This window comes from Equus przewalskii, chromosome 32 (genome assembly GCF_037783145.1).
Source record: "Equus przewalskii isolate Varuska chromosome 32, EquPr2, whole genome shotgun sequence".
NCBI classification, from domain to species: domain Eukaryota; kingdom Metazoa; phylum Chordata; class Mammalia; order Perissodactyla; family Equidae; genus Equus; species Equus przewalskii.
In genome coordinates this window covers 9,103,753-9,120,995 of record NC_091862.1, presented here as the reverse complement: position 1 = coordinate 9,120,995, position 17,243 = coordinate 9,103,753, and the positions used below count along the sequence as shown (strand labels likewise).

The 17,243-nt window shown below is 44.4% G+C and overlaps 1 protein-coding gene across 1 annotated transcript in view; it reads right to left on the bottom strand.

The window, feature by feature from the left end:
• The window catches only part of TAGAP (T cell activation RhoGTPase activating protein), an 82,049-nt gene that overhangs the window by 19,221 nt on the left and 45,585 nt on the right, over window positions 1-17,243 (bottom strand). The window contains exon 4 of the mRNA XM_008524929.2: window positions 12,866-13,036. Coding sequence (XP_008523151.2) covers window positions 12,866-13,036 — 171 coding nt within the window. The remainder of the gene's footprint in view (window positions 1-12,865; window positions 13,037-17,243) is intronic.

Below are 17,243 nucleotides of genomic sequence, written 5' to 3'. Positions count from 1 at the left end.
TGGGTCATAAAACATTATGCAAAATGCTGGAATCGCAAGAATATTTGTAAAAATGCTTGTATCTTTCCTAATTTTTACACCTGTTGTCTGCACAACTGAGTCCAAATGCCATTTCTCTGAGATGGATCCTTTGTGAGATCTTCAGTGAATCTTAAAGGGCAACCATTTTTCAAATTTGCAGCACAGGGCTGCTCAACTTGAGCATGTATTAGCTTTCTCCAGAGGGCTCATTAAAACACAGATTATGGGCCTCACCCCCTGAGCTTCTGATTCAGCCAGGCTGGGGAGAGGCCTGAAATGTGCATTCCTATCCAAAGCATAGGAAAACAGAAATACGTAAAGATACATGCACCCCTATGTTCATTGCAGCACTATTCACAATAGCCAAGACTTGGAAGCAACTCAAGTGCCCATCAAGGGATGAATGGGTAAAGAAGAAGTGGTATATATACACAATGGAATACTACTTAGCCATACAAAAGACAAAAGTGTCCCATTTACAGCAACACGAATGGACCTTGAGAGTATTATGCTAAGCAAAGTAAGTCAGACAGAGAAAGACAAATACCATATGATTTCACTCATATGTGGAAGATAAACAAACATGTAGATAAGGAGAACAGATTGATGGTTACCAGAAGGGAAGGAGATGAGGGGAGGGTGAAAGGGGTACATACATATGGTGATGGATGGAAACTATACTATTGGTGGTGAACATGATGCAATCTATACAGAAACTGACATATAACAATATACACCTCAAATTTACACAATGTTATAAACCAATATGGTCTCAATAAAATAATTTTTTAAAAAGTGCGTTCCTAGCAAGTTTCCAGTCGATGCTGATGTAGCTGGTTGGGGACCGCACTTGGAAAGACTACTGTTGAAGTGTCATGAAAAAGCAAAAAGTCAATGCATTTTATTCCTGCTTTCCAGGCATTGGAGTGGTTTACCTAATGACATTTTTATAATCACTAGGTTATTCGACAATTCTAGCACTTCGCTGTCTTTCACACATTTGTTTTGCCCTGAAATTAGCCTGCAGGCCATTACAATGGAGAAGTTCATTCTGACGCCATGACAAGCCTCAGGAGCCCAGTAGGAAGTGCAGAAATGTTCGTTATTAAGAATGAGTAAAATGACAGCTTCCCCACGCCCAGAAGTTGTACTTCTGCTTTTATCAGATATTGGGACACATCTCTGCTCCTGATCGCTATGCTCAATGCTATGTTCCCAGATACAAAGTTGGGGGCTACTCCAAAGGAATTGTGCAAACTTTTGTGTTCAGAATAATCCCAAGAACCTTTCCTAGGTAGCCACAGAAAGAGAAGGCGTCTACTGCCTGACTCACTTAGAGTCCCAAGATCTAAGGAAACAGAAGCTTGGCTAATTTTATTTTTTTTTTCAAATAAATGTGGTATTCCCCTGTTGGTGACTCACTTCCAGTGGCCCTGGGTTAAGGAAATCAAATGGACCACAAGTTACACCAGCTTGTTCTGAACTTGAGAGTCGGCTGTTTGCCCATAGGGTGTCTCTTCATAGTTAAGAGAGCACAGCTCTCTGCAAAACACTTTGTTGCAAAACCCTAAACACTTGAAGTTGTCTCCTATATTATCATCTACCAGAACATTCTGTGAGTGTGTGTGTGTATATATGTGTATAACACTATCTTTTCACTTACAAATCACAAATGACCAGGTAGGTACAATAAACAAGTGTTAGTTAAATCTTTCTTGCCAAATGAGAAAAGGCAGTTTCAGGTTTAAACTTCAGTGCTCTGCCCACTTAGCGGCCCTGGGGAGCTTTTGAAAATCCCCCATACCCAGGCCACATCCTATACCAGTGAAACTGTGATTTCTGGAGATGGGATCCAGACATCAGTGTTTTAAAAAACTCTGCAGAGAATTCCAATATGCAGCCAAATTTGAGACCCAGAGATTCCAGCAACAGCTTTTGGGGTAGAGTGATCTGTTAATTCTGCAACTGGACCCTTGGCTGCAAAGAATGTAGGCGCTGGACAATCTCAGAAGCAGCAGGTGGATTCTCCATCAGGGTGGGAGCCTGGGGATGTTTTCCTCCTCAGAGGAGCACCAGCTCAGGAGAACCACTTCCTGGACTCACACATTTCTGCTCAGGAAGTAAGAAAGTTGGGGTGACTTTGGATCTGCTGCAATCTTGTGGTTGATTAAATGTGGCCATAAATTCTGTGCAGCTTCTCCCATCAAGAGATGAAGTCTACTTCCCCAGTCCTAGAAGGTGGGCTGGTTTCATGACTTGCATTGACCAGCAGACTGTAGCAAAAGGGATGTGGTGAGAGATCTGGAGCCCGGGCCTCCAGTGGCCTGGAAGCTTCCTGGCTCTCCTGAGCGCAGCCCTGAGATGGCCTTGCAGGAAGCCAGTCTAGCTGCCTGGAGGATGAGAGGCCACATGGAGGAGACGCCAGGCACTCCTGTCCAGCCAGTGCCTATTCCGAGCCCTCAGGGACTCTCCAGCTGAGTGACGTCATCTGAGTGACTCCGTGTGAAACCAGCAGAGGAGCTGCCCAGCCAATAGAGTCGAGGAAACCAGAAATTGCCATTGTTTTAAGAGACTCAGTTTTGGGCTGGTTGTGACTCAGGAATAGACGCTTGAAACACAGAGTGACTCCAGAAATTGTTCTTACGACTTTTGCACATGCGCAACATGGATGGCCTTGCATCGTACTGCCAGTACCGATTTTAAAAAGCACTGATTTAATCTCTTGCTCAGTGGGAGTCTACTTTAAAGCAGCTTCATGAGCTGTTGATAGCGTATTTCTCACAGCGAGCACCGGGTGCATATTTTTCAGTGTGTTCCTGATAATAAAGTTTAAAGCAGACTGTAGAGACGTATAATAAAGATCAATCAATGTAGATGCTAAAAAAATAAGTAAATACCTATAGGCACAAATTATATATAAGGGAATATTCAGATGCAAAAGTGAAGGGTAGAGTACCCAAAACTTTGAGAAGTACGTTTACAAATTCCAAAAAAAAAAAAAATGACTTTCTCTGAGGACACAAAGAGTTAAGCTGGGATACTTCTGTAAATTAGTTCTGATATTACTTGCACTCGCTCAGTCAATGAATGTTTTTTGAGTCTCTACAACGGGGAAGAGGCTTTCCTCGGTGTTGAGGAGATTGGAAAAAGGACATGGTCTCCAAACTCGAGGAGCGAGTATCTTGTTCCCGTCCCATCATTTCAGTTTTCCAAGTTACTAGCTGCTGACAACATGCATATCTCAATGCTCATGGTTGGAATTCAAATCCAGCTCTTGTGGAAACGTCTCATGGTTCTTCAGTGAAAAAGAGGGGAGCCAGCCTTCCCAAAAGGGTTCTATGGATGGAAGAATGGACCTGGGACGGGTGGGACATTTCACTGAACAACCTGGAAAGGGGCGTCTGCTGGGCAACATATTCACGTGACTCAGCATCAAGAATTAATTAAACAAGAAGATTCTGCCTTGCAACTAACCACTCAGATTTAATCACCTCCTCATATTACCCACACACATACACACATTATTTTGCTGGGGCTACCATCACAAAATACCACACATTGGGTGGCTTACACAACAGAAATCTATTTTTCATGGTCCTGGAGGCTGCGAGTCCAAGATCAAGGTGTCTGCAGATTTGATTTCTCCTGAGGCCTCTCTCCTTGGCTGGCAGACGGCCACCTCTCTCAGTGTCCCCCCGTGGTCTTTCCTCCGGGTCCTAATCTCCTGTTCTTATAAGGGCACCAGTCCTATTGGAGTCCACCCTAATGGCCTCATTTTAAGTTAATCACTTCATACATGGCCTTTCAAAATACCATCACATTCTAAGGTACTTTGAGTTAGGGTTTCAACATAGGAATGTGGCGGAAAACACAATTGAGCCACAAATATATATATATTTTTTTCATTTCCCGGAAGTATGCCTGCTTTTGTTTCTCTGTCAAGGGGTTAGTACCAGCTCTCTGCTGTATGTTAAAACCTACAGATAAAGACACAGGGAAGAGGAAAGTAGATGGTTTTGAAGCAGCAGATACTTGAGTCTGAATCTCTGGAGGTCAAGACAAGGAAAGCTGCAGGAATTTCTCAAGGGCTCATGGGTGCGCAGCATAAGCATAAGCATAAGTGGGGGACCCTGTCAGGAGGCGCATCCGTTCACAGGCTTCTGAGCAAGTTAATTGGGAAGAAAACCCCACTTTCTTGTGTGAGATTGCTCAAGTTCCTATTCAAAAATAATTGTCAAAGAGGAAATTACATTTTTGGCGGCTCTTTTCTTCCTTCTCATTTTTAAACTCTCCTTAACGTGATAGGCAGATAGCACTTCCTTAAATGAAATTCACCTAGTTCCTGTTTTCTCTAATTGGAGGCATTTCAAATAAAAAGCCAGGTTGCCAGATATGTATATAATTTCTTCTCTGAAAGGGGATTCTGCAGATAACTTGGAAATCTGAGAGCAGGAATTGAGGGTGTTTGCCTAAGTCCAACAACAGGTATTAATTTACAAACAACAGGTTACTATAGAATCCATTCAATACTATGTCTGAAGGACATTTTCTCAGAGGAGTCTAACAGACCTTTGCTCAACTTCCACAGTGGAGCACTGTTGAAGCCAGACAGAAAGACTGTCTTGCCCAAGAAGGGCGGCAGCCATCATGGCGGAGGTGTCGCCTTCCTGCAGGCTGTGGGAGGAGGGAAGACAGGTTTTGAAAGAGAAAGTATGAAAAGCCTACCCAGGAACAAACGGTGAGACAATGTTACATCATGATCCCAAAATTGAGATTGTCAACAAAAATGGCCAGATGAAAAGATCAAATCCTGCAGACATTGAATCCCACAGACAGAAGTCAACACAAGGAGACTGGGTGAATGTGGCTCGTGTCCCACAGGAGTCCCAAATGGGACATCTTCTTCCTGTGGGTTTTAATTTTTAGTTAGTTTGCCACCCTGCATACTTGTTTGTTTTGTTTTCGTCATGATGGGGTTGAAAAAAGAGTGGTTATGGAGTTAAAGAAGGTGGACTCAGAGCTTGCACAATGTTTCAGCAACGAACCTTGGACATAAAGATTTATAAATTTTACTCTGAGCTTATTAAATGAGTAAAATGTGTAAATGTTTCCTGTACTCCTTTTTCTCAATAAACTACTTTTTCTCCTGAAAAAGGAGCCATATCTGGGATGTGCCATCCCAAAGGAGCCCGAGTCTCTTCTGAGACAATCAAGGGTTCTTCAAGGCATGGTTGTGACTCTCTAAGAGCAGAAAGTCTTCCCATGTCTTCCCAGGGAGCCTGCCTGGCGTTCCTTAGCTGGTCTCCAGGGTTCCGTTGCTAAACAGAAGAATGGAGGTCTTTTCCTGATTCACACACCAATTGAAGTTGGGGCATAACTTGCTTAGTTTTAAGTTGTCACCCCATATTTATAACAAATTTGCCACTAATAATTGTCTATATTGGAATCAATTCTGTGAGGCAATTTGCTTTGGTACAAAATTACGTAGTTATTCTACAGTCAACATATTAACATCTCATGGGGATCAAAGTACTCTCCTGTGACTTACAGGCGCCCTGATGCTCAGACAAGGCTGAAAACGAGGCCCCGGGATGTCTGTGCAGTGGTTTGCTTCTCTCTCTATGAGTGCCGGCACTGCGTCTTATTAAAATTGATGTTCTCTCCACATTGCCTGGCACGTAGGAGGCATCCAGTTAAGGCTTGTTGAGGAAATGAATTCCCGTGGGGACCATCTGTGAGCAGAGAGCACGCTTGGCCATGACTTTGCAGATAGTGCTGATGGAGTGTCATCCAATGGCAGCAGATTCACGAGTTGGGCTAACCCAGGTATCAGCCCAGAGTCAGAAGGAGGAGGATACAGGGTCATGTTCTAGTTTGGGGACTTTATGGGAAGGGAGAAGATACGTCCTACGTGGTAATGAGTCTGGTTTTCTCTGTGCTCCATCTTGGAAGTCACACTTCTCAGTGTGACCAGAGGAGAGAAGTCTACCCCAGCTGCCCCTGTAGAGAACCTGTTTAGAAAACTTATACAAGAGCTCAGGAAAAGGTCCTGACCCATGGGAGAAGGTAGCCACAGAGCCAGGCAAATGGATGGTCTCTGGAGTATCTCTCTCGTTCTCTGATGGCCACAAGAACCTTGTCCAAAGCTGCGCAGGGAGATTCCTCACTGTTAGCGATCGTGAGAAGCCAATCTCTCTCGAGGGACGAGAAGTGATGTGCCCTTGATCACTAGTGATAATTGACTAGTTGTGTGTGGGGATATGAAGATTTTTGCGTTAAATTTCCTTTATGTCTCTCTCAGAGCGGTATGTTTCACATAGGAACAAGTATAACTATTTTTCTCTTAACAGGAGGAAAACCATCCCTAGTAAGAGTTAATTTTCCCTTCTGAAATCTCCAGACCTTGGCATCCTTTTTCAAGTTTGGAGATCAGGATGGCTGTGTCCTGGGACAGTGGTACTAAATGTTGCCTGAACATTAGAACTCCCTGGGGGGCTTTTAATGTTCCCAGGGCCCTGGCTGGACCCAGGCCAATTCCTCTGGAATCTTTGGACTCAGACATCAGTATTTTTCAAAGCCCATCAAGGACTTCCAATGTGAAGCCAATACTGAGAACCACTGTTTAGAGTCTACGATAGTCCTCAAATGCAAAGGTTTTGATAAAAAAAGAGAGAAGAAAGCCCAAAGATTTCCTTTAATTGGAAAAAGTCTATTTTGTTTTTATTCTCATAACTCAAAAGCTGGTAAAGGGATTTTACCCCCCCTTGAACTTTCCATTAATAAAAAACAAAACAAATTTGTACTGAAAACAATAATGAGAAAATTCAGCCCAAAGTAGAATTTTCCAGAAAGTTATGGGCAAGTGAGAAAAAGCAAAGACTATCATTGAAAAAATACTTTTACAAGAATTTCCTTTTCAACCTGCAGGCAGTGAATGTCTCATATCAAAGATGGATAAACAGCATTTGCCAAAAAGTCCCACCTTCAGCTGTTGCTAAGAAGCTCAGTGTCAAGTGATGGAAATGCCCACGGCAGAGTTAACTCAGTCTGACTCAATGTGGGTTTTAAAGAAGAAATTAACAAATTTTTAACAGTAAGAGCACAAGTAACTAAATGACTAGCAGCTAAATGACTAGTTGAAAAGGATTATCTTGACAGCTGGGCCTGATGGCTCATTCTGCAAACACAACTTTCTAAAGACTGTATCAACCCTGTCTTTCCGTGGCAAAAGAAATATGTGTCTCCAATTGGTTAGATGATACCGCATTCTGTATAGTCCTGAACTACTCTGAAAATAGCGAAAAAGTGGTCTGCAACATATCGGTTATTGACTCTGCCCCAGGGCATCAAGTAATTGTGACTCTCTGCTTTACTCTAATCTGGCACAAAATCTTGACCTCAGTGATTTTGAAGGCAAAGCTTCTCATTAACTGTAGGATAAAGTAGAAACCCCTCAGGCTGACACGGAAGCCCATTCATGATGAGGTCACACCATGCCTTGTTTCCATCCTTGCACCTCACTGTGCCTGTTATCGGGCCAGTGTTCGCAAAACCTTTTTAGTGACCAATGAGAGTCCAAGAGAGTCTTCCAAACTCTTCTGAATTTTGCTTTTCTAACATTGCCCAGCTCTTCCTGTAGGCTGAGCTCTCTGTTGAGCATTTTACAGACTTTATCAAATAAGTTCCTTACCACAAACCTAACGGGTGGGAATTATTATCCTCTTTTTCCTTGAAACCTCATGGAACCATTGTAGTTTCCTCCTTCAGGAATCAGGAATACCTTTTCTCTCTCAAAGTGCCTACTAAAGTTGAGGTGCATGGCGATGCCGATTCCCTGGGTCACGCTGGTTTCTTTGGAGACTTTTGACTGAGCACAAATGTTTATAAGGAATTGGAGCAAAGCAACTCAGGACTAGGCCAAGCTGGATTCGCTCTGTAGGAATGGAGGAGAGAGATGATCCTTGCTCAATGTTTCTGTCCCACGGCTGAACTCAGCATTGGGTCGTGATGGTGACAGCAGTCGTGGTGGAGGTAACTTATGGAATAGAGAGGAAGGGACAGTCAGATGCAGAAGCCAGCTCACCCCCTCCCTCTGACATGGTTTGTGTCTTCTGTGTGTGCCTGGTGCTTTTGTGGCTCTCTGAGCTTCACCCCTCTTGTCCCTCTGCTGAAATGCCCTTTCCACTCCTCTCCAAAGGTCCCATCCTGCCTCTGCCTGCAAGGCCCAGTTCAGATTCTTCCTGCTCCACACCCCCAAATTCTCCTGTTTCTCCCAACTTGAGGTTAACTGCCTGTGGTGGGTTGAATTGTGTCCCCCAAAAAGATATGTCTAAGTTCTAACCCCAAGGACCTGCGAAAGTGACCTGATACGGAGAGAGTCTTTGCAAATGTAGTTAAGGTAAGGATTTTGAGATAAGGTCATCCCAGATCAGTGTGGGCCCTAAATCCAGTGAAGGAGGTCCTTGTAAGACACAGAAGACACACAGAGACACAGAGAGGAGGACGTGAGGACGGAGACAGAGGCTGAATCAATGAATCCACCAGCCAGGGAACACCAAGTATTGCCGATAGCACCAGAAGTTAGGAGAGCAGCCTGGTAAAGCTTCTTCCTCAGAGCCTCCAGGGGAATCAACCCTGCTGACACTGCAGTTTTGGACTTCTGGCCTCCAGATGGATGAGAGAATAAATATCTGTTGTTTCCAGCCACTGAGTTTGTGGTGATTTGTTACTGCAGCCTCAGGAAATGAACACACTGCCTTTCGCTGGACTCGTCTAACACCCCATCTGATTTTCTCTTAACACCCATCAATTTGGGCTCCATGTTTTACTTATCCTACCAGATTCAGCTGGATTACCCTTCAGGTCTCTCATGACGGCTTCGGCACTGTTGGTGCTCTCACATATTTGCACTGAAGTTGTGAGTTGGAGCAAGGACAAGTTCATGCTCCTGAAGGGACTGGAACAACTCGGAGGAAAGCTTGGCCTCTGTGGCTGTTCTTCTGTTCATGGTGGGGGCCAGCCCAATTCTGACCCAGCCCTGAGGCCTCTTTGTCACTTCAGGACTTTGGGGTGTCCTCACCCCTCCTGTCTGGTACACTCCAGGCAGCATGGGGACGGGTTCCTTTCTCTGTGCTCCCCATCGTCCTCATTAGCACACTTTGCCCGCCATTAGAATGATCTTCCCACGGCCATCTTTACCAGAATTGTAGCCCCTTAAGGTCAGATGCCGTGTCTTATCTGTCTTTGAATTTCCTAAGCCTGGGACTGATGATGTATTGATGTTCAGTGAATGCCATTTAAAGCTCTTAAGCATTTGGTCTCCAGCTAGCTTTTCAGGATCATTTTGTTTCATCTGTTCATTCTGCCTGCCCTCCTACCCCCTCCTCCCAACACCCACCCAATTGCAATCTGGTGATACCAACCTCACGGTTATGCGTTGAATTGCTCCCCCTCCAAGTCCCCTGAAATCCACATGTTGGGGTCCTAACCCCCAGTACCTCAGATTGTGGCCTTTTCTGGAGATAATATACTTACAGGGGTAATAAGTTAAAGTGAGGTCGTTAGGGTGGGCCCTAATCTAACATGACCATTATCCTTATGAAAAGGGGAAATTTGGATGCAGAGATACGCATAGAAGAAAGGCGATGCGAAGACACGGGGAAGATGGCCATCTACAAGCCGAGGAGAGAGGTCTGGAACAGTCTTCCTCAGCCCTCAGAAGAAACCAACCCTGCCGACAACTTGATCTTGGACTTTGAGCCTCCAGAACTGAGACGCTAAATCTCTGTTGCTTGAGTCACCCATTCTGTGGTACTTTGTTATGGTGGCCTGAGGTGACTAATATACCATTGTAGTTCTCAGATCACTCAGCCTCTCCTTCAAGCCTTTGCATATTCTGTTTTCCTTTGCCTGGACTATCCTTCCATGTTACTGGTGTGAAAAACTCAACTTCTGTTGAGCACTGCTATGTGGCAGGCTCTGTGCTAGGAAGCTTACATGCGTTACCTCATTTCACTCTCGTAACAACATGGTATCTGCAAGTTCCTTTTCATGAAAAGAAGCGTTGCATATGCTGGTTGGTCTGTACAAACATTACAGATGGAATTAATCTGAGTGGCCCAAAAAGAGCAATGACATGATTTCATGATACCCCAGTGACTGCACTGAAGGACCTGGTCGAAGGGCATGGCCATTCTTGGGCACTGTACCCTGGTCCAGCATCACACCAGAGGATCTCTTGGTCACCTGATATTGGATGGCATGGGGTTTCCAACATTAGAAAGAGAAATAATTTTTTTGTGACTTAGTGGAAGCCATTCTGGAAAAAGAAAATCCATTTGTGTCACTCAGTTTGAAAGGCTCTCACGTGAGATGAGGGCATCTGTGTCGGGAGGAAAGTGGATGATTCATTGTATGTCAATTACTTAGAATGGTGTTGAGCACGTGGCGGGCACTGTGTAACTCTTGGCTGTTATTATTAGAATACTTCTAAGACTTCTCTGCCCGGGGAGCGTGTCACAAACATTAATTTTGGCTCCTACCCTGTGTATGTGAGCTGCTCTTATGAAGTTTACGGGATCACAGTTATCTACTGCCAGGATAAAATATAAACAGTTTTTCTAGAATATTGCAGCAAGTAAAGGAAGGTGACACAACACCAGCCATTTCCTGCCCAAGCCCCAAATCTGTGGCTACCAACTTTGCAGCACCGGCTTCTCCCATAGTGATGCTCAGGGATATCTCAGTTCTTCCATGTGACTCCAAACCTCTCAGGTATAAATCACACCTCTTTATGGCTGCTGAGGGGACCCTCCCCTTGGTCCCTTCTTTTGCAGGTGTGTGTATCTGCTCTACACTACAAAACTGTTCTCCATACTTTGCCATGCAGTGGTTTGCCAGAACAATCTGAAGCAAGGAGGGAGGTTGTTGGAAAGCTTCTGAAGTCACCCCTAAAAGACTGAGATCAGAAACTTTGGGGGACAATTCTAATCTTATCAAGCATCTTGGCAATGAACCCCATCTTCACTGACCCGGATTTTGCCCTCCAAGAAAAAACAAAGCATTTGCATCACGCACCTGCTAAGTGCTCGGAATTTCAGTTAAACTGCCTTATTTCTCAATCCTCAAAACTGAGGGGCAGTGGCTCATTTATTCCTCGTCAAAATTCTTTTTCCTCCTTCTTCTGTTTTTTTTTAAGGTATACTTTTTGATGAGGAAGATTGACCCTGAGCTAACCTCTGCTGCCAACCTTCCTCTTTTTATTTTTTCTCCCCACAGCCCCAGCATGTAGTTGTATATCCTAGTTGCAAGTCATTCTAGTTCTTGTATGTGGCATGCTGCCACAGCATAGCTTAATGAGTGGTGCATAGGTCAGCGCCCAGGACCCGAACCAGTGAACCCTGGGCCGCTAAGGCGGAGCACGCAAACTTAACCACTCAGCCATGGGGCCAGCCCTCCCTCCTCAAAATCCTGTACAGCAGATACAGTTATTTCCTTAACAGGTGAGGAAACTGAGGTTCAGAGTTTGAAATTTGCCCGTGGAAAATAGGCAGGAAAAGACAGATCCTGGATTCCAATGTAGGACTTTTTGGCTTCAAGTTCTAGGCCCTTTCAAAATCCTCACACCTTCTCAGCCTGGGAGAACATGAGTCAGGGTGGACTGTCCAGACAGGGAAGGACACAGCTGATGAAATGCGCTGAGAGAGTCCCGTATACAAGGTCTCTCCAGAGGTGTCTGGAATTCCTTAATCCAAAGCCCTGTTTAAAGTTACAGCATGTTAACAAAGGGTGACCAGCAGACTGTAAGTCCCTAATGTGTGAGCAACACAGGAGCACTGTTCAGGGGTCTCAAAGTCAGATGGCTCCTCCTGCCGACCAAGAGCATGGGTGGGTTTGCATGGTGAGGGGGGGGGACAAAGAAGGCTTCAGAGAAATCTCCAGAATTGCACAAATGACTGCTATTATCTGCCAGGCCAACAGCAAGTTGTAGATGGGAGCTCCCCGGTTCTGTGCAGATGAAGATGGAAGGAGACTCAGCACTGTGTGTTGCTTATGAGGGTCAAGGGGGCAAAGAACGTTGAAGACAAAATGGACCTATATTTACGTTACCTTCCGGTCCCACGATGAAGGAACAAGCGCTGCCCTTTTTGAGGTTTTTGTCCCTTTGACACAGCTGACATGGACAACATTCCCAAAGCAAAGGAGGAGTAATTACAACAATGCTTGAGTGTGTATCATCATCCTTATGGCACTTCTACGCACATCAGAATCCTGTGATCCGTAAGGGGGCTTCTAGAGGTATGATCTGTACTAAAGAAAGGAACATCCCCATTTTGATTCTTTGGGGAGGGGAACCCTCCCCAGAGGTCACTCTGAATCATCTCATGAAAGATTGGGAGAGGGAGCAGGTCTCGTTCCTGTGCTCAACTTCCTATGTGACAGGCTCTCTCACTGGGTTACATGCTCACAAATCTCCTTTAAGGAAAAGAAATGGCATCGTTTATGTACTAAACCTTTCACAGGGAAATAAAGCTAATAGTTAGCCTGAATCCTAGAATCAGCAGTTAAATTACCAAAATCAACTGTTCTTCTTCTTTCTTATCTTTGCCCACAGCTTGCTTCTTTTATTTCTTTAAAAGCAATTCATTTGGATGAAATGCAGGAAAAAGCAAAAATCGGCTCTGAGGGAGCCCTCTTCTAATGATAACGCAGACCCTCCCTGTGGATCTTCGAGAGGACATTTTCACACTCTGTTCGTTGTAACAGTCATGTGTTAATTAAAGCCCTGGGACCCTCTGGAGGATCTCAGGGTTGTAAACCTGCAACTGAATTTGCTGGCACTCACGGGAACTCGGTGACACATGGGTCGGAGGCCATGATGAAGAAGATAGCGTTTCCTCCACGGGTGATGAGACCACCATCTTTGTCCTCCTCCTGCTCTTCCCCTGTGTCACAGGAGACTACCCCCAAGTCAGAGAGAGGCAGCTTCTGTTTGAGTCCGTAGCTCTTGGAAGATCTGGATAAAAGAAAATGAGAATTTGGTTTGTGTTCTCTGTTTGACTCTGAAGGACAGAAGAAACGCTCTGAGTTAAGCTAGTCACTTCCTGAGATCCCTGAGCAGCCCCAATTTAGAAGCTTGGTCCTCTTGTCTTCTCTTCTATCCATAGCTGTCATTTGATTAGCCATCTATTCAGTATCCAGACAGTGTTCAGAAGGAAAGGATAAGCACCAGCAAATATTTCTGGATCTGCAAGTGTGAGGCCGTGCAGTGGGTTTGATTGAACATGGCGCCCACTGGCACAAATGACTTGACATATCCACCAGCTCCCCAGTTGCAAGTGGAAAACAGACCTGTGTTGAGATTTGGCATAACACCAGGAATGTGCCATCCTTAATAGAGCTGAATGAGGATCGTCCCCACCCAGCCCCCACCTTATGCAACGATGTACTCAGCAGCCAAGTGTTTTGATAATAAAAGATAATAATAATAGATGAAGGTTATTGTCTTCTCCATTAATTCTTTTGCAAAGCATCAAAAGTTAGCAAAAGGGCATTTCCTCCCACCTCATATTTAGGAGATTCCAAGCTTTGTTGTACGTATAAATAAAAAACATAATATGTTAGATCAGAAGAAAAGCATACGACCAGGCAGATAGTAGGCACTTAATAATGAAAAGAAAAATTTACGGAAGAATCGGAAATTATCAGGCCCTTTGAAGGATGACTAAAGACTCATGAGTATGCGTGAAACGTTCCTTCTTGACAAGAACAAACTTGAAAGTTTCCCTTTCAATCTTAGCGGCCCCCACCATGTGCCATAACGTAATTATTGTAAGGCAAGGAAAAAACATATTCTGAACGTGCAGGAAATATTCACCCTAGAATCAAGATATTTCTTGACTTCTGGACTCTTATCAAGCTCTTTTTTCTATGAGGCATCTAACTTTAATTTAACATGAGAACTGTGGGAAGGAACAACCGTGGCTTTGGCAGGGAGTGAAGACGTCTAGAGCCAAGGGTGTGGGGGTGCTCATTGTCCCCTGATTTAGGAGGCGAGGATCGCATTATCTTGACGACTAGATCTGAGCTGAATAAGAGGAATGGAATAAATAGTGAGTGCAAAACAAGGGACCCATAAATATTATTTAGCCTCAGCATATTTTCAAAACATTTCAACCATCCCAGACGCCCATGGCAGCCCTAACGCGTAGCAGCGAAATTTGAAGGACTTTGGCTTGGCGGAGAGGAAGAAACTGAGGGCAGAAGAGATGGTAGGGACAGGTCATCATAGCCATTCTCTCATTTTCCCAAAGATTAACAAAGGGGATTCTGCTGGCCATCTGGAAAAAGTCCAGTTCCTCTGTAGGGCAGGCTGACCCACCAGTCCTCATATATATATTTGCAACGACAACTTTCTACTTGAAATAATAAACTAGAACTATGGTTGCATTTAGTTTTCCTCTCCTGCATTGCCACCAGGGCACCTCAGGTTACTTAAACTGCCGAGACTTAGGGCAAATGGCCAGTGACATCTTCAATTTAGGTGACATCTTCAATTTAGGTACCAATGTGGAAGATGCCATGCATTTTTTATGGTTCTTATCTTTGTGTAAATTCATTCTCCTTAAAGATGTCACCCACGCTGTGCGATCACAGAGTGTTCTTTGGAAGTCAACAGACATCTAAGTCTTCCTCCAAATCTTATTTTTGTGAGAGTTGGAGTACATCAAGGACCCAGACTAGGATGACTGTCTCTGGAGCTTTCTCCTCTGGCAATTTTTGTTGCCATGGGAGATGTGTTTTGGCACGCTTACCCTTTGCAAGTAACACATCTCTCCCTTAGACATGTGGCCTGTCGAGAGCAACAAGAGATGCTGTTTTTTTTTTTAACTCGAATTCCAGAGACAACCTCATCTTTCTATAATTTGAAATTAAAAAAAATATGTGCTTGACACTCAACAGTTGCTCTCCCTTCTCCTCCTCCACCCCCTGCCCTAACCAGCCTGCTGCGTTTTATGATCTTCATGACAGATTTTTACCCACTGCCTTCTCAAGGGAGTGGCAGCCTGGGTTATTTTGTGTTTGTGTTATTTTGGTTTGTCTCTAGGTGGCTGTGCCAACTACAAGCCAAATACCCAATTCCTCCCTTTTCTACAAACTCAGTTGACAGCAAGACAAAAGGACACTTCAACCCAGCAAGATGTCATGTTTTTTGTTCACACGAAGGAAAGAGAAAATCAAGAAATGGTCAATGTTTTCTCTCCTGGGAGATGGGGTGGGGTGTTTATCCCCTCATATCAGCTCTTGGGTTTCTTTGGACTTTGATTTGGTCTTCACCAAGACAGAAGATGAAAACGTAAGCTGTGAAACACGATTATAAAGTAGTGACATGGGAGCCAGAAGCGACAAGGAAACTGTCACCTTCTTCTGCAGCTACACTTCCAATGTGATCATTAAGACATGGAGTCAAATGGGAGGAACTTGATAGGCTGGGGCAGGGGAAGGCGCAGCATGGAGCCATCCATGGGGAGAGGGGTCCATGTGATGTGTGGAGTGGTGAAGCTCTCTGACATCTTGCCTCACTCAGAGAGGGTTATGAAAACATACAGAGTTGACGCAATATGATGTGTTGTGTCTTCAACTGATAGGCAACCCAAGACATCAGGAGTGAACTTCCACATGCTCATGGAAAGTACTGCATTGCTCTTCCGAGGAGACACTCTTATCCCCAGGAGAAGGGGATTGTGCAATGGAGATGCACTCTCTCTGCCAAGAGAAGATGGTAACTGGATGGCTACACTGTCTTGGAAGAGGTTAAGAAATCCTGAGAGGCAAAGACTGGTATTGCCTCAGGCTGGAGGGTTATAGTTAAAAAGGCAGATTATTCACAGGCTTTCACTAGGTGAAGTTGATTAAACAACTGAGGGGATGCCTATGAATCTGGGGAGAAAAATAGATAAAAGTGAATTGGATTCACCTTCCCCAGTTAATGGACGTGATCTTGCTAGTTCACTTTGTTTCACCAAATAGTGCTGTTTCTGCCTTAGCCAGTATTCATAGTTCAGGAATCTCATGATTGCATCTAATAACACACTTGTAGGAGTTTTTCTTCCTGTTGTTCCGAATTGAAGCTCTTCTAGGAGATTTTGTTTTGTAAGGGAGGAATGCTTCCCCAGGGGCCCAACAGTGGTTCCATTGAATTGGCAGTTGAGACTGTCATCTGGCCAGTTGGGGATCCTCACGCCACTGAACCAAAAGGAAAAGAAGGGGATTACTTGTGAAATAATAGAAAATATATGTGTTGGTCTCTGACCCCATTCCTGGCACAGAGCTTCTAAAATCCTTGTAATTTCCTAAGTGGTAAGAGCACTAGGAGCATCTTTTGTTCTAAGATTTGGTCTTTGGTCTTGGTTCCTGATACAGAGCTCCTAAATCCCTTGGAATTTCCTGGGTGATAGAAGCATCTTTTGTTCTAATGAAGCAAGTCTTGGTGGGCTCCTTCATGGGGGATGGTCACTAGAAATACCAATCCATGATTAGAACCTTGAACTTTCAGGCCTGTCCCTCATCCTCTGGGAAGCGGAGAGGGGCTGGAGATTGAGTTAATAATTGATCATGCCCTATTTGATGAAGCCTCTATAAAAATCTCAAAAGTTTGGAGCTTGGAGAGTTTATAGGTTGGTTAACACATCCATGGGCTGGGAGGTTGGTGCACCTCAACTCCACAGAGACAGTAGCTCCTGTGCTTGGTACCCTTCTGGACCTCGCCCTATGTACCGCTCCATCTGTCTGTTCATCTATATCCTTTATCATATCCTTTATTATATAATAAACTAGTAAATGTAAGTAAGTGTTTCCCTGAGTTCTCTAAGTTATTCTAGCAAATGATCGAACCTAAGGAGAGAGGTTGTTGGAACTCTGATTTATAGCACAGGTGACAACCGGGGACTTGCGACTGGCATCTGAAGCAGTCTTGTGGGACTGAGCCCTTATCCTGTGGGGTCTAGACTAACTCCACTTAGTGTCAGGATTGAACTGAATTGTAGGCTACCCAGCTGGTGTCACAGAGAATTGCATGGTGTGCGGGAAAATTCACACATCTAATGCCAGAAGTATTGTGTGGTAGCAGTGTGAGAGTGAAGGAGAAACGGAGTTTCCCCCGCCATTATTCCACAGGCTGGGTGGATGATCCAGTCTCCGAGAGGAAATTGGTTGTTCAACAC